General features: G+C 44.0%; 1 protein-coding gene and 1 long non-coding RNA gene across 2 annotated transcripts in view; one reads left to right on the top strand and one right to left on the bottom strand.

Annotated features, from left to right (window-relative positions):
• The window catches only part of LOC146666949 (sodium channel protein type 4 subunit alpha B-like), a 54414-nt gene that overhangs the window by 19351 nt on the left and 10161 nt on the right, over window positions 1–24902 (bottom strand). The window contains exons 8-26 of the mRNA XM_085415099.1: window positions 24581–24644; window positions 24366–24507; window positions 24074–24277; window positions 22219–22315; window positions 21820–22049; window positions 21104–21175; window positions 20923–21018; window positions 20508–20855; window positions 20253–20418; window positions 19151–19323; window positions 18202–18265; window positions 17220–17374; window positions 15741–15914; window positions 9090–9191; window positions 7889–8173; window positions 7681–7734; window positions 7414–7551; window positions 7194–7298; window positions 2569–2839 (exon numbers count right to left, since the gene is read on the bottom strand). Coding sequence (XP_085271225.1) covers window positions 2569–2839; window positions 7194–7298; window positions 7414–7551; window positions 7681–7734; window positions 7889–8173; window positions 9090–9191; window positions 15741–15914; window positions 17220–17374; window positions 18202–18265; window positions 19151–19323; window positions 20253–20418; window positions 20508–20855; window positions 20923–21018; window positions 21104–21175; window positions 21820–22049; window positions 22219–22315; window positions 24074–24277; window positions 24366–24507; window positions 24581–24644 — 2940 coding nt within the window. The remainder of the gene's footprint in view (window positions 1–2568; window positions 2840–7193; window positions 7299–7413; window positions 7552–7680; window positions 7735–7888; window positions 8174–9089; window positions 9192–15740; window positions 15915–17219; window positions 17375–18201; window positions 18266–19150; window positions 19324–20252; window positions 20419–20507; window positions 20856–20922; window positions 21019–21103; window positions 21176–21819; window positions 22050–22218; window positions 22316–24073; window positions 24278–24365; window positions 24508–24580; window positions 24645–24902) is intronic.
• Window positions 23658–24234, top strand: LOC146666950 (uncharacterized). Its single transcript, XR_014912827.1, has 3 exons — window positions 23658–23726; window positions 23871–23961; window positions 24098–24234. It is a non-coding gene; the product is annotated as an uncharacterized LOC146666950 (long non-coding RNA).

Below are 24902 nucleotides of genomic sequence, written 5' to 3'. Positions count from 1 at the left end.
CCGCTCCAAAAAATAATTTCTGTCCACTATGAGATGAAGGAGAACAACAGCCTGATACCTGCAGGCCTGACAGCAGCAGATGTGTCACTGCTGTAACACCTGTAACACTCAGCAGGCGCCTCATTGTTCTGACACACAACAAAACTATTGACTACACTACACACTAACTACACACTAACTACACACTAACTACACACTGACTACACACTAACTACACACTGACTACACACTGACTACACACTAACTACACTCTAACTACACACTAACTACACACTCACTACACACTAACTACACTCTAACTACACACTCACTACACACTGACTACACACTGACTACACACTAACTACACACTGACTACACACTGACTACACACTAACTACACACTAACTACACTCTAACTACACTCTAACTACACTCTAACTACACTCTAACTACACTCTAACTACACACTAACTACACACTAACTACACACTAACTACACTCTAACTACACTCTAACTACACTCTAACTACACTCTAACTACACTCTAACTACACTCTAACTACACACTAACTACACACTCCAAACACGCTAAACGTCACAAATCTCAAATCTCTCTCTCTTCCCCCCCCTCCCTCTCCCCGCCTCTCTCTCCCCCCCCTCTCCCTCTCCCCCCCCTCTCCCCCCTCCCTCTCCCTCTCCCCCCCCCTCTCTCTCTCCCCCCCTCTCCCCCCCTCTCCCCCTCTCCCCCCCTCTCCCCCCCCCTCTCTCTCTCCCCCCCTCTCTCTCTCTCCCCCCCCCCTCTCTCGCCGTCACTCCTAAAACTTCCTCCTTCCTAAACAACTAAAGGCCATGTTGCCATATCATTTTTTGGTCGACATGGTATATTTTTCGACCAATAGGAAAGGGTGGGTTTTTTTGGTGTTGTTTTTGCTCGCAGGCTTTTGAGCGTTTTCCTTATAAAACGCCGTTTTTACCGTTTCTTCCTGCAGTAAATATAAACAACGACAGTATTCAGGGAGGAAAACAAACACTGCAGATATTTTATCATAACTCTGGTTTTACGTGGCCGATCAACACAATTTAAAAACTGGTATAAAGTCCACACTTTGTCCGTCAGTTGTTCCGTCTGTCCTGCTCACATCTCCAATGGTTGTACACGTTGTCATTAACGTGGCTTCACTCCACAGCAGCTGCTTCGCTAAAACACCGGTGTCGGCGCATAAGGACGCTGTCAGAGCCTGTCAGCGACGTTGATTGGCTGCGTATATACGAATGTGAATCGCATCATTGGCTGGACTTTGGGATAAGGTGGCATCGTTCTGATCACATACGGGAGCAGCCAGTCACTGACTAACACTGCAGAACAGGATTGTTAAAGTTTTAAATTTAATTTCAATTCAGGTTCGATTTCTTTTTTTGTGTGCAGAGACTGTGCCAGCAGTGCGCAATTGCCCATGCGTGCAGCTTAGAGGGAACATTGCCGAGGATACTTGTTTGTCAAACTTAGCTGTTTAAGAGGACACCTAAGTTGTTAACAGTGCCAGAAAGAAAGGTGCCAAGGGGTCCAAGAGTATCAGCAAATTGGCCCTGTGAAATATGGTTGTCGAACAGCACGATTTCTGTTTTCTTCTTGTTTAATATAAGAGAGTTATCAGAGAGCCAATCTTTGACCTCTCTCAAACACTCTAGCAGACAGTGTACTGATGACCAAACATCACCAGAGAGCCAAAAGTAAATTTGAATATCATCAGCATAAAAGTGACAGGAGATATTATACTTCTCTAAGACAGAGCCTAGGGGCAGCATATACAATGAAAACAACATAGGGCCCAACACAGATCCCTGGGGCAAACCACAGTAGAGGGGAGCAACAGAGGAAGAGCAAGTAAGTATGTAAGACCTGTCCGACAGATACGATCTAAACCAGTTCAGGGCATTACCCATTATGCCTACTGTGTGCTCAAGCCTCAATAGGAGGATATTATGGTCAACCATATCAAAGGCAGAGGTCAAGTCCAATAAAACTAAGAACGTAGAGCACTCTGAGTCGGCAAATAAAAGAAGGCCATTAAGGACTCTCAGCAGCGCTGTTTTGGTGCTATGGCGTGGTTTAAAGCTAGACTGGAATTTATCGCTGATATTATTTGCATCCAAGGAGGCCTGCGTCTGTGAGAGGACCATCTTCTCCAATGCTTTAGACAACAATGGAAATAACACAGACACACCACACTCTTTCTTCTGCTTTTGATGCCATAAGTGGAGGTTTTCCACACAGGCCAGGTTTGGATTTGGGGGGTTTTCCCCTTAATAATAAACACATTCATTTAGAAACTTCAGTTTGCGTTTACACGTGTTATCGTTGACAAATATTTTCATTGTTTGATCTGAAACATGTAAGTGTGACAAACATCAGGAAATCAGGAAGAGGGCAAAGACATTTTAAACTGCAGAAACCATGACACGGACTGACTTTAGAGTAAAAACAGGGAACATTGTACTTCCTGTTACAGCCCGCAGACATTTGCAGTAACTAACCAAACTGAGATCAGATAAGAAAAGAAGATTGTTTCTGTGTGTAGGACTCACCTATAATGGACAAAGTGAGAACCACAAAGTCCACAATGTGCAAGACATTTCTGAAGTAATGCTGTCTGAGTGCAATGATCTTCAGGATAAACTCAACAAGGAAGATGGCCCCAAGGATGAGATGGATCCAGTTCAGGACAAGTGACTTCTCCTCACTCTGATCATCAGTCTCCACCATTAGAACCACCATGTTGAAGAAGATAACCACCACCATGAAGATCTCAAAGTACAGAGCGGTGACCAGGTCAAACAGCCAAGCCAGGCAGCAATTCTGGAGACAAAGACGTAAGCTTTAAACACTCCGGCAGTCAGTCGGTTTGCTGACACTGCAAATAGTTTTCAGTAAAAACCCTCTTACAGGAGAAACTTTGTGATCCAATGTTATCTTAATCACTGCTGAAACAGAATTTGTTTCTTCACCTCCACAGTAGGAGGCAACAGGCTAATATATGAAGGCTGGTGTAAGAGTCTGATTGACAGCTGATGACTCTCTCTACTGCACAAAATGAGACTCGTCCTTACAGTCATTAATCTGACAGCTCTAACATTCATTACCTTTATTACTGCAACGCCTCCATACGTGCCTTCACGTGCTACATATGAACATATATCCATAAGTATCTGGACTCTGATGCGTATTTTAGTGTCTGCACACCGTGAGTTTTAAAGGTTTGTAAAAATATTCCATCAACTGTTGTTTCATGCAGTCCCCCGTTTTCAGAGGCTCAAAGGTGACAAACAGTAAAGCCCATTCCCTCATTATTCAATGAAAGTTTGAGCAGTTACAAAACCTGAAACTGATTCAAGGTGTTGTATTTAGGATCAGAGCATCTAATTGAGTCAAGGGGATTCTTGAGGAGGTTGGTGAAACTCTTTGAAAGTCTACGATCAATACAGAGAGTTTACAACAAGATGCAAACTACTGGTTACACTCAAGAAGTGCTAGAATAGATTTTACCAGAAAACATCTAAAGGAGCGTGTACAGGTCTGAGAAACATCTTTGGGCCGATGGAAGCGAGATGAACTTTCAAATCAAATCACTTTTATTGTCACATCACATGTGCAGGTACTCTGGTACAGTACATGCGAGTGAAATTCTTGTGTGCGAGCTTCACAAGCAACAGAGTTGTGTTAAAATACAATAACATAAGAACAAGCAAAATATAAGAATGGGTAAATCTGAGAATTATATGAATAAATATATGTACAGTATAAGAGTGTATGTGCATTACTGAATGTGTATACTAAATATAAATATCTACGTGTGTGTGTGTCTATACATATTTTAAAAATTAAATAGAATAAACAATAAATAAAATATATAAAATATACAGAGGTTGGTAGTTGGACATGTGCAAAACAGTGGCATTTATATACAGTGTGGAGTGCAAAATGTTGAAGTTCTCTTAAGTGAAGCTGAGGTGACTATGAAGTGTTCAGCAGTCTGATGGCCTGATGGAAGAAGCTGTCTCTCAGTCTGCTGGTACGGGACCGGATGCTGCAGAACCTCCTTCCTGATGGAAGTAGTCTGAACAGTTTATGGCTGGGGTGACTGGAGTCCTTGATGATCCTCCCCGCTTTCCTCAGGCAGCGCTTCCTGTAGATGTCTTGGAGGGAGGGAAGCTCACCTCCAATTATCCGTTCAGAGCACCGCACTACTCGCTGGAGAGCTTTGCAGTTGTAGGCGGTGCTGTTGCCATACCAGGTGGTGATGCATCCAGTGAGGATGCTCTCAATGGCACAGTGATAGAAGGTCCTGAGGATGCGGGGGCTCATGCCGAATCTTTTCAGTCTCCTGAGAAAGAAGAGGCGCTGCTGCGCCTTCTTCACTGTTTTGTTTGTGTGTACTGACCACGTAAGATCCTCAGCCAGGTGTACCCCAAGGAACCGGAAGCTGCTCACTCTCTCCACAGCAGCGCCGTTGATGGTGATGGGGGTGTGTACTTCTCTGCACCTCCGGAAGTCCACTATCAACTCCTTTGTCTTTGCGACGTTGAGGGTGAGATGGTTGTCTTGACACCAGTGGGTCAAGGCGCTGACCTCCTCCCTGTAGGCCGTCTCATCACCTTTGGTGATAAGACCCACCACTGTAGTGTCGTCCGCAAACTTCACAATGATGTTGGAGTTGTTAGTGCCCGTGCAGTTGTAGGTGTAGAGTGAGTACAGGAGAGGGCTCAGTACACACCCCTGTGGAGCACCAGTGTTCAGTGTGATGGGGGATGAGGTGATGCTGCCCAGCCTTATTCATTTTATTCACCCCAGTTTGAATAACACCTTGGGACTTGCGCCAGAAAATAAAAAAGTCAGTAATTCTAATAGGTTTTAGGTTCAGGGGATTTACGCAAATTTGCGCAGGGTTAGTAAATCTAGTGTTAAATTAAATAAAATTAACTACAGCTAAGAGGCAAACCAGGTTGCTGTGCGAATCGGTTGATTAAATTATTGCAGTTACAGCGCAGACCTATGATTGTTGGGAGCAGTTCTGATTGTACAGTCTGACAGCTGCAGGGAGGAAGGACCTGCAGAAACGCTCCTTCATGCATTGAGGATGCAGCAGTCTGTCACTGAAGCAGCTCTGCAGCAACATCTACATGCATGGGGTGGGAGACTCTGTCCATCAGAGATGTTATTTTGGCCAAAGTCCTTCTGTCTCCCACCACCTGCACTGGGTCCAGGGTGCATCCCAGAACAGAGCCGGCCTTCCTGATGAGTTTATCTAACCTCTTCCTCTCAGCTGCCGATAAACTGCTGCTCCAACATACCACACTGAAAAAAATGACAGATGCCACCACAGTAAGAGCTGCCAGTTTGTCTACCATGGTGGTGACCATGGTGGCCATTTAGAAGTCGGCCATCTGGGATACAACTTTTGTTTTTTCAATAGGAAGAGAGTTAAGTTGGCTACAATAGGTGACACGGGGGAAAGGACGCTCTTTCGAGGATTCCAATGTTCACATGTTGGACAGAGAGGACAGATGTTTAAAAGAGGAGTGAAAGAAGCCATTTACAGTGGGGCAAAAAAGTATTTAGTCAGCCACCGATTGTGCAAGTTCCCCCACTTAAAATGATGACAGAGGTCAGTAATTTGCACCAGAGGTACACTTCAACTGTGAGAGACAGAATGTGAAAAAAAAATCCATGAATCCACATGGTAGGATTTGTAAAGAATTTATTCGTAAATTAGGGTGGAAAATAAGTATTTGGTCACCTCAAACAAGGAAAATCTCTGGCTCTCACAGACCTGTAACGTCTTCTGTAAGAAGCTTTTCTGTCCCCCACTCGTTACCTGTATGAATGGCACCTGTTTGAACTCATCATCTGTATAAAAGACACCTGTCCACAGCCTCAAACAGTCAGACTCCAAACTCCGCCATGGCCAAGACCAAAGAGCTTTCGAAGGACACCAGGAAAAGTATTGTAGACCTGCACCAGACTGGGAAGAGTGAATCTACAATAGGCAAGCAGCTTGGTGTGAAAAAATCAACTGTGGGAGCAATCATCAGAAAATGGAAGACATACAAGACCACTGATAATCTCCCTCGATCTGGGGCTCCACGCAAGATCTCATCCCGTGGGGTCAAAATGATCATGAGAACGGTGAGCAAAGATCCCAGAACCACACGGGGGGACCTGGTGAATGACCTGCAGAGAGCTGGGACCAAAGTAACAAAGGTCACCATCAGTAACACACTACAACGGCAGGGAATCAAATCCCGCAGTGCCAGACGTGTTCCGCTGCTGAAGCCAGTGCATGTCCAGGCCCGTCTGAAGTTTGCCAGAGAGCACATGGATGATACAGCAGAGGATTGGGAGAATGTCATGTGGTCAGATGAAACCAAAGTAGAACTTTTTGGTATAAACTCAACTCGTCGTGTTTTTTTTTCACATTCTGTCTCTCACAGTTGGAGTGTACCTCTGGTGCAAATTACTGACCTCTGTCATCATTTTAGGTGGGGGAACTTGCACAATCGGTGGCTGACTAAATACTTTTTTGCCCCACTGTAAGTCCACCTGGAGTTTACAACTCTCTGCCATCTATAATCCAGTTCTGAGATCCCTCCCCAGACGCCTTAACACCCACTCACATCCTGGGCCATCTGGCCTCAGGAAATCACATGACAGGGTGGGGCCGGGTTTCACCATGAGCTCACCCGAAACCCTGGCTGATTGTGACCCACACCCGTTTTCACACCTTGGCTCATGTGATTAGGTAGAGGATCATCAGGGGGTCCTTTGTACCTCTTTGGGGGGAAACTCCCACTGGGTTTCAATCTGGGACTCTCCACCATTTGACCTTAGAACTGAAGAAGCTTCTCGGATGAGAGCTGAAACGTCTTCAAACAACTAACGGTTCTCTTTCCAAGCTCCTTAGATTCCCATTACTTTGGCATTTTTCACAAATTCAGCAAAAGAGCTCAAAGATACAACTTGAAACTGGTTGTTTCCTGAGTTGTGCATCATGTGTGGACACAACATTAGTTCATCCCTTGAGTTAGGAGCCTCTTTTATGCCTGAATGGGTCAGAGTTGGGTAATCTTCTGAAAGTGGTCGGGTACAAGGACTGGGCTAAAAATGAAAATCAGCCAGCAGTTGACAAAGACTGAAGAACTATATCTGAACTGACCTGAGGTTGTGGAACAGTTTTGTTGCGTTTTTCAGAGAATCGTTTCTTTATGGTGCTCAAATATTTCTGCTGCTGGTCCGTCACAAAAACATGTTTCCCTCCGAAGTAGAGATGAGAGACAAGAGCAAAGTTAACTGACAGAAACAGGAAGAACGAATTCAGCCAACACTGTGGAGCTTCTACAGACTGATGCCCAACTGTGTGCGTGTGCGTGACCTATCTTGTGTCTCTGCTGGTGGATCGTATCAATGATGACTCTAATGAAGAGGTTCAGCGTAAAGAAGCAGCCGATGATAATGAAACAGATGAAGTACAGGTACATGTACACATTGATCTCGTAGTGCGGCTGGTCTTCCACCTACACACACACACACACACACACACACACACACACACACACACACAGTGGTTTTAACACACACACACAGTAGTAATATACCAGTAATAACAGCAACAGTAACAGTACTGATCCAGCGTGTATACTGACTTGTCTGGAGTCCACAGCTGCATACATGATGTCCATCCAGCCTGAAGACGTCCCCTGACCCACAATCAACACAGAGTTTCATTAGAAAAACAATGAATTCAAGCTGTATTACTAAATGATACTGACTTTAGTTAGCTTGGTTATGTTTTTTCCACACAGTTGATGGTTTTATGCATTCTAACTAACAAGTTAGAGTGTTCACACTGACCATGATCAGCAGCGACAGGAAACCCATCCCCACATTGTCAAAATTAAACGTCCACGTCTTCCAGTTGACCTCAGAGAAATTCTGATCCATCAGTGAAAAGCATTCAGTCATGTTGTTCACCACGTAAAAGGAGAAAAGCTCCTCTGAAGTCTCATTGTAACAGTAAGAAAACTTTCCTGCAAACAGATTCACTCCTATCACGCTGAAGACAAGCCAGATGACCAGAATCACCAGCAGCATGCTGAACATGGAGGGCAGCGTCACGGCAAGCACCTTCAGCACCACCTGCACACAGACAGAGACAAAAAGGTCTCTGCTGTGAATCAGCTCACATCCAGTTAATAAGCTGCCTCCACGTTGGCTCTCCATCCAACAGGACTTTAGTTCTGCCAGGAAAGTTCACTATTAGCTACTGAAAGACCTGAAAACCTGTAAACAAAAACTAAGCAAATGATATACAACGTAAACAATCATTCAACTTGGGGTGTAAATTGTGTGACATGCAACTGGCTTTATACTAGGGTTACAAGGCATTGATAAGTCCTGGTAAGACCAGTCGCCTCTCACACCTCCGTCATTAGGACAGCTACACCCTGGGGAACCCAGTCTTGTGCCTGGCTGACCAAATGGAGCACAGCCGCCAGTCTGTGGAGTAACCTCCTCAAGTATGGGAAAACTTTCCTCTGAACATCAAAGGACAGTGTGTTCTTTTTGTGTGGTCATACAGATTTGGGAGGCTGAATAACGGGTTGGCGATTAAAACTCACAAATGCAGACCTGCACGCATTACTGAGACAAAAGTGATAAAGTCCTTCTGCTTACACCAGCGATTAAAATACCTGGGACACGTCTGTAGGATGGACAACCGAGAAATAAGAAAACAAAGATTGTTTGATGAACGCTCCCTGAGTTGGGTGAAATCGAAGAAACTGTTAGGGACAGATACCCTGCAAATAAGGAGAATGATGATGGATAGGACAAACCTTCAGTGTCTATGGGAAATAACAGACACACCCTAAGGACTCAAATCTCCTAAAAAGGGAGCACAATGATGAGTAGAGCAAAAGAGAAAGTCACACGAACTCTACAAATCATTTAACAAGCAAAGAATTTTATAAATATTTGATCTTCTTTCTCTAGCAGAAGAGTACACCTACATCCTGCTCGGCAATGTCTGTATCTGTATGAGTGCCTGCCTCACCCTCATGCCCTTGAAGCGAGACGGGACCCTCAGAGTCCTCAGAGCTCTCAGAGGCCGGCTGGTGTATCCAAGCATGTTGCCCATCAGGGAGAACAGAGACACCTAGAAGACAGCACAGCGGTGACAATGTGATCCACCTGTCTCTAATAATCGGCTACAAGCCACAGGCCTTCGAGATGGCAGTTGTTAAACATTACTTAAATACAACCCCTTGTCCCAGCTGTCTTAGCTACTTATAGGCCAATCCCCAGCCTTCCTGTTATCGATTCTTGAAACAGTAGTTGTCAACAGCTAACATATCATCTGCAGAGGAATGGCTTATTGGAAGAGTTTCAGTCAGGTTTCAACTGTAGGAGATCAGGTCTTTGCTCTGTCTTTTGTATAATGAATCTGTAGTGATCTTTGAATGGTTTCTGATGCAGGGGACTGTTCTGCTATCATTCTGTCCAGTGTTAGTGCAGCCTTTCATACCATTTACCATAACATTCTGCCTGACAGGCTTGAGGTTTAGGCTGGTGTATGTGGCTCTGCCTTAGACTGGTTTTCTTCTTACTTATCTGACAGGACTGTCTCTGTTAGAACAAACCATTGTATCTGTTGAAGTCATTCTGATCAAAGTTGTCATTGTTGTGTTTAAAACTGTAAACCTTTTCTTGAACTGCGTGCAGATATTTTTCCTCCCCTACATCTAGCATGGTGGGGGATGCTATTAGCTATAGCGTTTAACTGCAGGCACACTTGCATGTAAGATTCTGGTTTCCTTATTTAGTAATGAATGTTTACTTCCTGCCATTTATGGGCTCACCTGTGCTTGTATATGGTGGACTGTTCAAGGAGTTGGGCCATGTATCGATATATAAAATTTTCCAAGATGGCGCCGGTGTGCATGGCTGGCCGTCTTCGACTCCGTCTTCGACTCCGTCTGCGCCTCGGCGTTGTACTCCTTGTGTCTTTATCTTTGGCACTTTGTTCTCTAGGTGATTGTACGCTAATAACCTATGATAGAAACACGCTCCTGAATCTTCGTTTCTCCTGTTCTCAACGACCGAACTGTCTTGGGACCGCGGGTGATGCCATTCCCCTGATGCCCGTCTCTCCCACTCATCTGACCGATTTACCTCTTCCCATGCCCCGCAGGATACGTCCCAGGAGACGGGGTAGAAGGAGTGGTGTCCGTGTCCGCTTCAAGGCTTATATCAGAGCCATGGCTACGGATTACCCCCCTACTAGCTGTGAATTTTCTCGTTTCATCCACCATCTTGGTAGCCGCTTTGTGGCTAAACTGCTCAACCACTGTTGGATATGTCCCGTTGGCCCTCAGTCCTATCCTGCCTGCCCAGTGGCCTTCCACTCTGCTCGTTCTTGGATATCACTGCCTGGCCGTGGTGTTCAACAAAACAACCTCAGTACCCTCAAACGAGCTACTACTAAGGACAGGACTCCTCGGACTCGGATGGCCTTATTTAATGTCAGGTCTCTTTCTAATAAGGCCTTCCTCTTAAATGATTTTTTTCTCTCCTCGGGTCTGGATGTTTTATTTCTGACTGAGACATGGACCTCTCCGGGTGAGTTCATCCCCTTCTCTGAACTTCTCCCTTCTGACTGTGCCTTTTTTAGCTCATCGAGGCTTACTGGTAGAGGTGGTGGCTTAGCCTCGGTTTTTAGAAATAAACTTGAGGCACGGCTGCTACCCTCCCCAACCTATTCTAGCTTTGAAGCTCAGCTATTGGAATTGACTGGCCCTCGAACTACTCTGTGTGTCGTGGCTTATCGTCCGCCTAAATATCATAAGATGTTCATCTCTGAATTTGCTGATTTTTTTGGGTTCTATTCTTTTTAAATATGATTCTGTAGTTATTTCTGGTGACTTCAATATTCATGTTTGTTGTATGGATGACCACCTGTCTAAAGATTTTTCTGCACTGACTGACTCTTTTAATCTTACCCAGTGGGTAAATGAACCTACTCATGTTAAGGGTCACACCCTTGATCTGGTTTTTTCATTTAACGTGGATATATGCATTAAGGAAATTAGAAATACTGGACTTTCTGATCATTCCCCGGTCATCTTTGACGTTGACCTGGGTATCACTGACCCTTACTTGGAGGTTCCTCTCCATCCTACTCGGACTATTAACGCCGATACTGTGGTCAACTTCTCTACATCTTTTGTTAATTCTTCATTTAATATGTCGGACTGTTTTATCCCACACACACTTGAGAATTTTACCAATACTTTTTTAACTACATGCTCCTCGATTCTTAACACTGTTGCACCTATCAAACACAAACGCCCCAGAACCTACTCGCAATGCTGGTTAAACGACTCTGTCCGTGTTCTACGGCGTTTGTGCAGGCGTGATGAGAGGAGGTGGAGGAATGATAGACTCCAGTCATCATATGACATTTTACGTATTAGCCGCTCGAAATTCCAATCTGCTGCCAGAATGGCTAAAGCAGCCTTCTTCGCTAAGATTATTACTTCTAATGGTGACAATCCTCGCATCCTATTTAAAATTTTTAACTCAGTGGTGAATCCTCGTCCCTCTATGCCACTCTCGTGCTCCCCAGGTCTCTGTGAAAAATTTTCAAACTACTTTCTAGATAAAGTTTTATCTCTTAGATCTACGCTTCCTTTGGTGGCTGACAGTATGTCTAATCCTGACTGTTCTGCTGCCTTACATCAATTTGAATTAATTTCACTTCCCACTCTGAAGCGTATAACTGAGAAACTAAACAATACTAATTGTGTACATGATGTTCTTCCATCTCGTATAGTCAAGGATTGTTTTAATGTAATTGGACCCTGTCTATTGTCTATATTGAACCTCTCCTTGCTTTCTGGTTATGTACCTTCAGTTCTTAAACATGCTTTTATTCAACCCGTTTTAAAGAAAAATAACCTGGATCATAGTGATTTTGCCAACTATAGACCGATTTCCAAGCTTCCTTTCTTGGCTAAAATCCTTGAGAAGGTGGTTCTACTTCAACTGCAGACCTACCTGGACGAGAATAATATAAATGATAAATTCCAATCAGCCTTTAAACAACATCATAGCACTGAATCAGCGCTGCTTCGTGTTTTTAATGATCTTTTACTTATGGCTGATAATGGTCGTCCTTCTGTTTTAGTTCTATTGGATCTTTCATCTGCATTTGATATGGTTGACCATAACATCCTAGTCGCAAGATTAGAGCACTCTGTTGGCATTAAGGGCACTGCCTTGGACTGGTTCAAATCTTACCTCTCCAATCGGCTTTCTTCGGTACATCTGGCCTCATCTTCCTCTTCCCCTGTACCTGTTTGCTGTGGTGTCCCCCAGGGTTCTGTGTTAGGCCCGACCCTTTTCTCACTGTATATGCTTCCTTTAAGCGCTATCTTTGAGAAATACCACATTGCTTTTCACTATTATGCGGATGACATCCAGATTTATTTTGAGTTACATGATGATCTCGCTTTATCTTTAAATAACTTTCGTGAGTGCATGAGTGAGGTCAAGAAATGGCTGTTGGCAAATACTCTTATTCTCAATGAAAAAAAGACTGAAATCATGATTTTTGGCAGTAATGCCCTTCGCGCCAAACTTCAAGATGCCTTTGGCTTTCTTACTAGTTCTTTCTCTGATACTGTCAGGAATCTGGGTGTCTTGTTTGACAGCTCCTTTAAACTTGATAAACAGGTGTCTGCTGTTGTCAGATCTAGTTTTTATCAGCTTCGTCTCATCTCCAGGGCCAGACACTATATCCCGTATAATGACTTAGAAAAGCTCATTCATGCTTTTGTAACGTCAAGACTAGATTACTGTAACTCACTCTATTCTGGTCTCCATGTTACCCTTCTACATAGATTACAGACAGTTCAGAATGCTGCGGCACGTATTCTAACTAAAACCAAGAAGTTTGACCATATTACTCCGGTTCTTGCTGAGCTGCATTGGCTGCCTATCAAATACCGTATTCAATTTAAAATTTTGCTGCTTACGTTTAAAATTATCAATAATACTGCACCAACCTATCTTAAGGAACTTTTAAACCCTTATGTCCCTGCCAGGGCTTTAAGGTCATCCTCGCAGTTATTGTTAGTTCAGCCCAGATCTCGGTTGAAATCTAGAGGCGATCGATCGTTTGCCTTTGCTGCACCTGAGTTATGGAACAGCCTCCCGATTGGCATTCGGGAGTCTGATTCTATTTTTTCTTTTAAAGCACGCCTTAAAACTTATCTTTTTGAACTTGCCTTCTCTACCCGTTAAATGCTGACTGTTAACTGCGACCTATTGCATTAACTTTTTACTATTCCTTCATTCTTGGTGTTCTCTATCATGCGGCACTGGGTCTGCTATAATCTATGTGCTGCAGTCCATTTTATTAGTGGCTTTCTACTGTGAACATTGTCTGCTGTTCTTATTATATTTGATATTAATGCTCTTAACTGTATTATTTTATTGTTTTTTTGTAAAGCACTTTGGTATGCCTAAGGCTTTTAATGTGCTCTATAAATAAAGGTTGTTGTTGTTGTTGTTGTAATATTGGATTCTTCTCTGGCTTCGACTTGCATATAAAATATTCATCATATCGCTGTTCATTTCATTTAAGTAACATTTCTAAGTTATTTTTAGACTATTGTAATAACCTGTTTTCCAGCTTGGACAAATCATTGCTTTCTTTCTTCATTCACAGACTCTGGATTTTTTGGTTGTTCCCTGTAAATGACTAAAGACGAGGGGGCACAGAGGCTTTCAGTCTGTGGCACCAAGGCTGTAGAACAGTCTACCACCACAACTACACTTAGTGGACTCTGTGGACTAAAATCTTTGTTTAAACAGGCTTCAGAAGTTTTATTGGAATGATTATAGGTTTATTTATTTATTTTAAAACTACCTGTTTATTTTATTTTATTTTATCAAATATTTTTATTGAATATTTTAGCACTTAATGTTCAGATTTATTTGACCCTTTTGTGTACAGCGACTCTGTGAAAAGTGCTTAATAAACAAATAAACTTAATAAATAAACTTTGCTTACTTCTCATAGAGTTCACAGCACAGAAACAGCTTTAGTGAAGGTTACAAATGATCTTCTTATGGCCTCTGACAGTGGACTCATCTCTGTGCTTGTCCTGCTAGACCTCAGTGCAGCGTTCGATACTGTCGACCATAATATCCTATTAGAGCGATTAGAACATGCTGTAGGTATTACAGGTACTGCACTGCAGTGGTTTGTATCATATCTATCTAATAGACTCCAGTTTGTGCATGTAAATGGAGAGTCCTCTTCACACACTGAGGTTAATTATGGAGTTCCACAGGGTTCAGTGCTAGGACCAATTCTGTTTACACTATACATGCTTCCCTTAGGCAGTATCATTAGAAGACATAGCATACATTTACACTGCTATGCAGATGACACCCAGCTCTATCTGTCCATGAAGCCAGATAACACACACCAATGAGTTAAACTGCAGGAATGTCTTAAAGACATAAAGACCTGGATGGCCGCTAACTTTCTGCTTCTTCATTCAGATCAAACTGAGGTTATTGTACTCGGCCCTGAAAAGCCTAGAAATATGGTATCTAAGCAGATTCTTACTCTGGATGGCATTACCTTGGCCTCCAGTAACACTGTGAGGAACCTTGGAGTCATTTTTGACCAGGACATGTCCTTCAAAGCACATATTAAACAAATATGTAAGACTGCTTTCTTCCATTTGTGCAACATCTCTAAAGTTAGAAATATCCTGTCTCAGAGTGACGCTGAAAAACTAGTTCATGCATTTATTACTTCCAGGCTGGACGACTGCAATTCATTATTATCAGGATGTCCAAAAAACTCCCTGAAAAGCCTTCAGCTGATCCAAAATGCTGCAGCAAGAGTCCTGACAGGGACTAGAAAGAGAGAGCAGATTTCTCCTGTTTTGGCTTCCTGTTAAATCCAGAATTCAAAATCCTGCACCTCACATACTCTTAAACCAATAAGGTCTTAAATCATCAGGCCCCGCCTCAGATGGCCCCGCCCCTCCCTGAGCCTGGTTCTGCTTGAGGTTTCTTCCTGTTAAAAGAGAGTCTTTCCTTCCCACTGTTGCCAAAGCCCTTGCTCATAGGGGGTCATATTATTGTTGGGTTTTTTCGGTTTCCTTAACATTACTGTAGGGTCTTGACCTTATAGTGTAAAGCACCTTGAGGCAACTGTTGTTGTGATTTGGTGCTATATAAATAACATTGAATTGAACTCGATTAAATTGAACTGACCTCATTGTACAGGAGAGCAGTGAAGCAGCAGGTTCATCTTACCCAGCCTGACTGTGTGCTGTTAGTTTATCTGTTCAAACTGAAACAACCCCATTTCTTTACTACAACGTCAAATACTGACATCCTGTCAAAGCCGCCCACATCTCAGACATGAACAGCCCGTCCTTTAGCTTCGGTGCCATCACCAATGCTGAGGTGGGTCTATGATCCCCAGCTCCACACATGGTTAAATGCCCCACATCATTTTTCGTTCATTCCAAGATTTAGCCAGAATACTCTTACTGATACAACCCTCCCCATTTACCCAGGCTTGGGACCAGCACCAGGACAACACTGGCTTGTGGTCCCTCCGTGACTGGCTTTGTAAAATACTGCCAATAATCGGTGCTGCCGATTGTGCTCTTACATCTAGGATGAGGAAGTCGAGCCAGCACCAGAAGCTTGTGAAGTATTTCTTGAATCCAAAAGCGATCCACTTCAGTAGCATCTCCACCAGAAACACGAAGGTGAACACCAGGTCTGCCATCTTCAAAACTCTCTGCAAGACTGGACGATGCCCCAGGTAGATGTCCTCAAAAACCTGTTCACAAACACACGCCTGTTTACTCACAACAAGCAGCATATGAGACGATCTAAGGACAACCACTGTCATTCTAGCAGTGTGACCTTCTGGTTTAACAGACGACCTGCTGTCCTGTTTGTTCTTCATGAGCTCTTCTTTTCTGTCTGTGTTTTTTCCCACCACCCTCCGACACATCCAGGAGATGGCTGCTCCTCCCTGATTCTGGTTCAGATGGAGGTCTCTTTCTGTTAAAAAAGGGATTCTTCCTTCCCACTATCACCAAGGGCTGCTCTTGTCATCTGATTGTTGTGATCCTCTCTCTAATATTGTAGACTGTGATCATCTGCAACTCTGGCGCTTTAGTGAGGGGATGTTTTGTGTCTTTCAGAGCAGCACCTCTGCAATAATAAGACATAACTTTTCTACCCATGAACAGGAAACCACCCCAACAGCTCCAAAACCCAAAAAGGTTGATTCAGTTCATCTGAACGTTTTCAGTGGGAGAAACGTTTCATCATCATCAGGTGACTTCTTCAGTCTCAGCGGACTGCAGGTTTCCAACCTTATAAACAGTAGATTGCACAAGCAGATGACACAACACAGAAAAGCCACCTCGTCAGGCCAGGACTCTGCAGTCTATTCACACCTACAGGCCAGTGGACACTCTTTCAATGATGAGGATGTAACATCCTGGACAGGGAGGAACGCTGGTTTGAAGGCGGAGTCAAGGAGGCCATTTACGTGAAAAGGGAAGGACCATCTCTGAATGGAGGAGGGGCCTAAGGGTACATCTGTCACCATCTTACAATGCTGTGATTGCAGCCATTCCCCAACTCTCTGTGAATGGGACTCATGGTTATTGATCAATCGTCTTTGATCAAATGGTCAAAAGAATTTGCATATTAACGATGAAGGAACTGACCTCCCAGCCCATTGTTCCTTCAGTGGTGCTAGTTTCAGTCAGTGTGCAAATGTCCTGTTTATATGGTTGGAGACCTGCAGTCAGCTGAGACTGAAGAAGTCCCCTGATGATGAAAGTTTCTCCTGAAAACGTTACGACCAGGTGTACAGATTCAACCTTTGGGATTTACTTACCTGGATGATTGAGCATGCATCAAGACACTGATCCAAAAGTGATTTCAAAGACCAAATCAACTGTCTGTGGGTTCATGCAGGTCGCTATCAGTGCCATATGTTTAGCTTAGTGGTTTCAGTGTGGAGTTAAGCCAGGAAGATAAAACATGTCCAAGTGAGTCCAGGGTTTGAATGTGACATGAATTCATGATGTATATTGTCAAATATGTATTGACAATGTCTGTTTACCAGAGCTGCACAGCTCAGCAGGATGATGAAGACGATGAAGCCCTCAAAGAATTTGTGTTGCACGATGCAGAGGCAGGCTCTCCTGAAGTTAGACCAGACCCTGCCGGTACCCTGGGATGTGTCTATTTCCAGGAACGGACAGCAGATGTAACAGCCTGAAACACATCAGAGGCGTTGCTGACTGATTGGCTTCTGTTCTCTTGATGTAACGGAAACAGCTGCAGTGCAGGAACTTTGATATCATCTCTGTATGTCACAGTTTGTTGAACTTTTAAATTGGGTCTACATCATCCATCAAACTGAGGCACTGAAAACTAAATCATGCACAGAAGAACCAAAAGCTGCAGTTCCTCTTGCAGAGGCTCCAGCAGTGAGCCGGTCCCCATAGATTTAACATGTCCCTATGTTAAAACTTTACAGCACAAATAAACATGTTTACAGCCTGAGACCAAATCCATATCCATAATTTCCCCCTTTCATGACAACTGTAAGAGAGTGAGAGAAGGTTTGTATTGAGCCTTAAAGTTGGCATTATTAGGGGCGTGGCCTCTTTGACTAACAGGTGGATGGTGACACAGGCGGGTGTAGCTGCTAGCTGTCTGCCAATTGCAGTCCCTGAACTGTACCTCTGGACCATGTTTGTGCTGTTGGAGTCTTTTGGATCATTTTTATTACAATCATCTGACCAATAATATGGCTGCTGTGAGGTTGACTGGACCAACAGACATTCAAGAAGTCTGAGGTCCAGTTTCAGGGACTGAAACTTGAGGATTTTATTTGGATGTTACTGAACACTAATTAGCAGGTATCCGAGTCTGTGTGATCCAAATATGGTGAAAAAATGAACACGTTTACCAAAGCTCAGCATTTACGTAATTACTCTCACTGCCAGAAGAGGGAGACAAAGGTTTGTCACTGCAGGTTTAAACTATTTTACATATAATAATTTGATATAACAGTGTGTGTGTGTGTGTGCTCATACTGTTGCAGCAGCAGTCCTCAGGTTCTGGATGAGTTTCATCTTTACGTTTCTGCATGACGTCACACTGCAGACACAGAAGTTCACAAACATAAATAAACTTTAATGTCCTAGTTACTTTAAAATACTGTCACCGGACTAAGTGTTCACACTCTGAAAGCTCACGCGGTTTATGTCTCGGGTCTTTACTGTGTCTGTGAATTCAGGATGGCTGATTTCAGTCCTGTAAAAGTCTGATGATCACCTTCTTTAAACTGTTGCAGTGATTTTAACATCAGCAGCTGCTGATGAATTTCAAACTAAAACCTGAACTTTACACGGTCCAGTTGTCTGCTTTAAACCTGTGTGCTGTGGATGTGTGTGTGAAAGCATCTCATCGCTGTGTTTCACTCAATTCATCATAAAGACAACTGCAGTTATGCTGAAGCTCTGATGATGCTGCGGTCACATCGAGGGTGGAGAGATGTTCTTCATGCACGGGGATCACAGTGAGGAAAATAGTACTGTGTAATAATAAATAATAATAATGGATTGGATTTATATAGCGCTTTTCAAGGCACCCAAAGCGCTTTACAATACCACTATTCATTCACTCTCACATTCACACACTGGTGGAGGCAGCTACAGGTGTAGCCACAGCTGTCCTGGGGCAGACTGACAGAAGCGAGGCTGCCATATCGCGCCATCGGCCCCTCTGGCCAACACCAGTAGGTAAGTAGGGTAAAGTGTCTTGCCCAAGGACACAACGACCAGGACAGAGAGCCCAGGGATCGAACCGGCGACCTTCCGGTTACAGATGCGATTCCCAACCCCCTGAGCCACGGTCGCCCCGTGGCGACACAAACATGTTTATCTGCTGTTCATACTCGAGGCCGAAGCTGCGTCACACATCAGTATTTACTTTTAACATGAAATTCTGCTCTAGGATCAAAAATAGTAGAATCTGCTTTACATGCTGCGTCTCCTTTTCTTGTGCATTTTCAGGCGTCCTAAACTCGATCTCAGCCACAGCGACGGGGGCCTCCCAGGCGGCCATGTTTGTGTGGTTATCATCGAGGGTCAGCTGATCTGAGCTCACAGAGCTTAAGGCCAGATATTCCTCCTTGTTGTCTTTTTCAGTGTCACCTGCAAATGAGGAAAACATGAAAATATTTTCAAATTAAAAGCTCTAAATCTAAAACTTAAAAAAGACACAGAAATCCAAATACGATCCACAGAAAAAAAATAAACCACTAACAACAGAGTATGTATGAGGATGACCTGAAACATGAAGGCAACACTGCCTCAAACCTGCAGTCTCTCTAATGTCCAGCAGGTGGCGACTCCTCTGGTTGTAACCTGAACATTTGCAAGTATATGAGAAAATGAGCTTCGTGTTCACCTCATCACTCAGCTCACTGATGAATTTATGGTCTCAGTCACTAGTTTGAAGTCTTGTTGAGGAGAAGGAAGGACGGGAAGATTTAAGTCGAGACTACAATCCACTTTACATTTTACTACCAATGAGTAGTGAGCAGAGTCCCTCACTGTCGAAGTCAGATCCAGTTTGTAAACATCCAGTTTCAGGCTTCAAGACAGGACTTCACTAAGTCTTAGTCTTAAGTGTATATTTATTTTTCTACTCCTTTTATATCCATTTATTAGGGTTTTTTGCACTGATGTAACTCGTCGTCTTGTCTTTATATGCTGCACTGGCTGTAGCAGTCAGTGCGCCCCAGGGCAGCTGTGGCTACAATGTAGCTTGCCATCACCAGTGTGTGAATGGGCGGATGACTGAATGCAGTGTAAAGTGCTTTTGGTCCATAGGGGACCAAGTAATGCGCTATACAAATACAGGCCATTTACCATTTGCCATTTAGCGGAGATGACAATAAAGTTTGACTTTGACTAATATGTTACCTCGTTGTGGCTGTGCCAGTGTTATATCTACATTCCATGTTAATAATGCAGACCCCCAAAACAGCAATAAAGTAATGGCACAAAACAAGCTCCTTGGATTACTGTGACCTGGATAACTGAGAACCTACAAAGACAAATATACAAACAAAAACCACCTTTGTGATCTTGGTCAGCGTAGTTCTTCCCCCACAAAGTCCAGATTCTCTTGGGGATCCAGGTTCTGGTCTGTTTCATGGTACTCTGCAGAATGTTTGTTGTTTTGTCTTCTGAATCCACCAGCTGAACATTGATGAACAATAAATTCAGGAACAGATGTAGGATCTGCAAACAGACCAGGAACTCATTCAAAAACTCTGATTGGACTAAGGTGGACTGGGTCATTCTAGGTTGTTAAGTGTAAAGAGACTCACCAGCAGCTTTCCAACAATCAGGACAATCATGAAGAAGGTCACACACATGCCATCATTCGAGACCTCCATGCAATCCCATAAAGACTCTAAACACAGTCCACACAAGACCCTGAAGACAAGCATGAAGGTGTGGAAAAAGTCTTCCATATGCCAACGAGGAAGCTGGCAGTCATGAGAAATGCGACAGACGTTAGCTTTGTAGTCCGACTGGAACAGCTGCACGCCCGCCACAGAGAACATGAAGACCGTGATGAAGAGAACCAGAGTCAGGTTCCCCACTGAGGCCCAGACGATCTTCAAAAACATGTGGAGCATCGGCCACCAACGGGCCAGCCGAAACACTCGAAACTGGACAAACAGAAAGATACGTGAGAACAGATGATGATGATGACAGTGATGGTGATGTTATACTAACCGGAAGAAGAAGCAAAGATAGACCCTCAACGTCAGCCAGTCCCAGCTGCACCAGAGAAATGATGACGAGGATAAAGTCGAAGATATGCCAGCGCACCTGTAACCACGACAACAAACAATCACAAATGTTTCTTTGAAAATGGCAGATCGCTGAACTGTTGAGAAGAAACTACAAATCTGACCTGGAAGTATCCATGCAGGCCCAGTGCGACAAGTTTGATGATCATCTCAGCTGCAAAGATCACACGGAAGACCTGCACAGTTCAAAGGGGTCAGAGGTCACAGAGTAGAAGCATGTTTTGCATCCAATTCATCCAACCATCGGCAGACAGGCGGACGAAAAACCTCGAACACACCGAGTCCCGTGCAGAAGTAGAAGTTCCAACAAAACAATAATTTTCCTGTGAAATGTCACCCATGTAAAGGTAGATCACTCTGACCAGGCATCACTGTTACTGCAAAGACTCACGGTGTAAATAAACCTCAGTAAAGCTCCCTCTGAATCCCAGCTGATCCTTACTTTTCTCGAGACTTGCCAGAGGTTTATACTGTACCCCCGTTACATTTTTACCTCACTGTGCTGCTTTTCCTCTCAGTTATGCAGGTCGTTTACAGGTTTGTACCGTTGGTTTGTTACCATTTGTGATGTAGTTGCTCTGAGTGGACATTTTAAACCACTCTTGCTAGGTGGCTGAAGAACCCGCTAAAAGCATTCATCACTAAATTGGTCATGGAGGCACATCGAAGAAGAACATATGGTCCCTCCGACTGATCAAGTCTACACCAAACTAAGGGAGCAGAATGGAAAAGTCCTGATTTTAGCCTGCAGTGAAGAAGCTGCCATTAAATTAACCAAGTAGGAGATAACAGGGTCTGCAGACACTTCTTCAACACTCACCAGCTCAGCGATGACCAGGGTCTCCATGAACTCCACCATCATAGGGTAATGTTCCATGGCTGTGAAGATGGTGCTAACAATGATGCAGATGATGATGACCAGGTCAAAGAAAGGGTTCGTGATAAAAGTGTGAAACTGCTGTTTGAGCCATCGCCAGCAGCCACAACAGTCCCCCTTCAGGAAGGCGTCAGTGCAGGTGCAGCACAAAGGCCGGTGGTGCTCCTCTGCCTCTGCAACACAAAGCTACTCTGTGAGGCCACAAACTGTGTCAGCATTAAGTTGTCTGCAGAGCCTCGGCTCTTCGCGTTTGTCTGTGACTGCTCTCAGTGACAGAGCGTGTTGTCCTGTCCCAATGAAGGAAGGTGGAGGTTAAAGAGGTGGAGGTAAATATCTGTTTACCTTCAACGTATTCTTGCTTAGTAGCTCGTATACCAGCTGATTTCTTCTTCTGCAGTGAGTCCTGTTGCTCTGGAGTCTCTGCCCTGCTGGAAGCCTGCTGTCCATAACAAAACACCCAAATTCAGTTATGCTAAATGACGATTTCAGCAGAGCCATCCCACAGTACTCTGAACAGTTTCCAAACAGGGTTATTTTGTCTCAGAAAGATCACGGCTGACACAATAAGTTGAGAAGAAGCTGGTGAAAGGTTTTTGGAACAGCTGGATTTTAAATGCTGCCGACAGGTCTGCAGGATTGGTCACATGCTAGACACAGAAGGATATTTAGATGAAGAATAGGACGTGTTTGATATATGAACAGAACTAAAGCCCGATAATAGACCTACTCGTGTTATTCCAGTATATTTTGTACAGGTGTGGAATGTTTTAGCAACACTGGCAACACCTGGGCCTAGTGTGCCAGTGCTCCAAGCTGTCAGAGCTCAGCTGTTGGTGTGGCTCTCCTCCTAGAGACACACACCTTATGGTTATTTTATATTGTTTCTATTGTGTTGTTTACATATTGTTGTGATTTACATTGCTGTGATTGAGAGTCGTCATCTACCCGAACCAAATTCCTCGTATGTGTCTGCGCATATACACGGCCAATAAAGGCGATTCTGATCTCCCTTTTGTCGTGGCCATGGAGCCCATCAACCTGCTCAATGAGGCCTGTAGAGTCTGAGGTGGGGCTGTTGGACCTCAGCCACAGTAACTGGGGTTTCTCTGTGGTTTCTCTGAACATCAGTTCTTGCCGTGAATTTGCTGCAATGCCCAGTGTGGTATCATAATGAATCATTTGTTTATATATGCATAACAGTTATTATCAGTACAGGCGTTTTAAGTTCATGTTTATTTCTCTGGAGAAGCGCACAGAGTAGGTTGATTGTTGAGATAGGGCATTGTGTGTTGCTATACTGGCGAGGCCAGGAAAGGTGGTTGTTAGGCTGAAATTGTTAAATGTTGCCATTATTGTACTTAAGTTTGTAAGCCTGGCCTTAAACTGTGTGCTCAGAGACATGCTTCTGTTTCTGTTGCCCTCCCCAGCCTGTTGAATGGTGAGGGGGGCTATAGCGTAACTGTAGGCACATCCTCAGCAGGAAGTCACACAAACGTACCCCCATCCACACACACACACAAACATGCTCGCACATGCATATACACACACACACACACACACACACACGCAGTGTTTTAACCTTTTGTGACCATAGGGGTTTTTTACAATGGGTGCTTGTGTAAACTGTGTGTCACACAAAAAAAGGCTGCAAGCGGGGGCTGGTTCTTTGGAGTAATCTGAGCTCGAGGGCAGAAGGGCTGCCCCGAGATCCTCCCCTTGCTGTAGCATGTGAAAACCGATCGATTGCTGTTCTGTATTTCCTTCTTTACAGGAATCAGTGTGAACCAGCGGGCCTGCTGTAGCGCAGACCCAACAGCGGTGTTGAGTCTGTTCCAGAAGTCGAGATAAACGTAAGAATTTAGAAGAAGAGAGGGCTGTAAGTTAGGTAGACGTAAAAAAGTTGCACCTGTAACATGTGACACAAGGTTCAGCAAATAAGAAGCAACTTTATTCCCGTGTGTGGATCATTGATTCCTGCTTTTGTGTTTTTGAAGGTGCAGCACCCAGTCCTGGAGAGAATGTGGTATTGTGTTAGCACACACCTGGATGCTCCACAGCAAACTGACAAAATCTGCTGTTAAAGAGGTGCACACACTTACTGATGACCAACCAATGAACTAAATCTGATTAGACTTGATTAGTATTTGGCTGCTCATTGCCCTCCTAATTCCTGTGGAAGCAATGAGTCCTTACTGACCTCCTCCTCCTCTCTCCTCTTCAGCACCTCCACAATCCGTCCGAACTCTTCTTCTCTTTGTATGGCCTCGGCATCTTGAGTCTCTTCTTGCTCCGCTCGTGTCATGACAACCACTGCCAAAATGAGACTGAGCAGGAAGAAACAACCCGGGAAGAAGACGAACAGAAAGACGATCAGATAGGATTTTCCTGCAGTTCGCAACGTCTGCAAAGGGACAGACAGGTGAGAGAAACAGATGAGACAACCGGAGTACTGGGAGGAGCCTGCATGTGGTCATCGGTGAGTTACTGACCAACTGCATCAGGCCTTCCCAGAAGTCGTGCATCATGAGTCTGAAAAATGACATCAGAGACCAGAAAAACGAGTCGTAGCTGGTGTATCCGAAGTTTGGGTTACTTCCTGCTTTCACACAGGTGAAACCATCTGGACACCACCTGAACACATAAAAAACAGTTTGTTTTTATTGTTGTTGTTGTCAGTGAATGAAAGAGACTCATGTTTACTTACTCAGCGTCTGACTGGTTTCCACACACCAGAGGATCAGGATGTCCAGGAATGTAGTAATAGTTTTCTAGAAGGCAGACAGACATCCAAACCGTACAAACGGATCATATTTCACCTTTCTAATTTAAGGGCAGGGGTGGCAACGATGACAGGTGCTGAAGTCTGCACTACAAAGCCAGCTGAACATTTCTAAACTTTCTAATCAATTCTCGCAGAGCCCCAGGTCCTGATAACATCCCTGGACGAGCACTGAGGGACCGTGCTGCAGAGCTGTCTTCACGGACATGTTTAATACATCACTGAGCCAGGAAATACTCTCAATGAC

The sequence above is a fragment of the Rhamphochromis longiceps genome, linkage group LG7, assembly GCF_057381845.1.
Source record: "Rhamphochromis longiceps isolate RC_006_pf linkage group LG7, R_longiceps_female_GT1.1, whole genome shotgun sequence".
NCBI classification, from domain to species: Eukaryota; Metazoa; Chordata; class Actinopteri; order Cichliformes; family Cichlidae; genus Rhamphochromis; species Rhamphochromis longiceps.
This window is presented reverse-complemented; position numbering and strand designations above follow the sequence as displayed.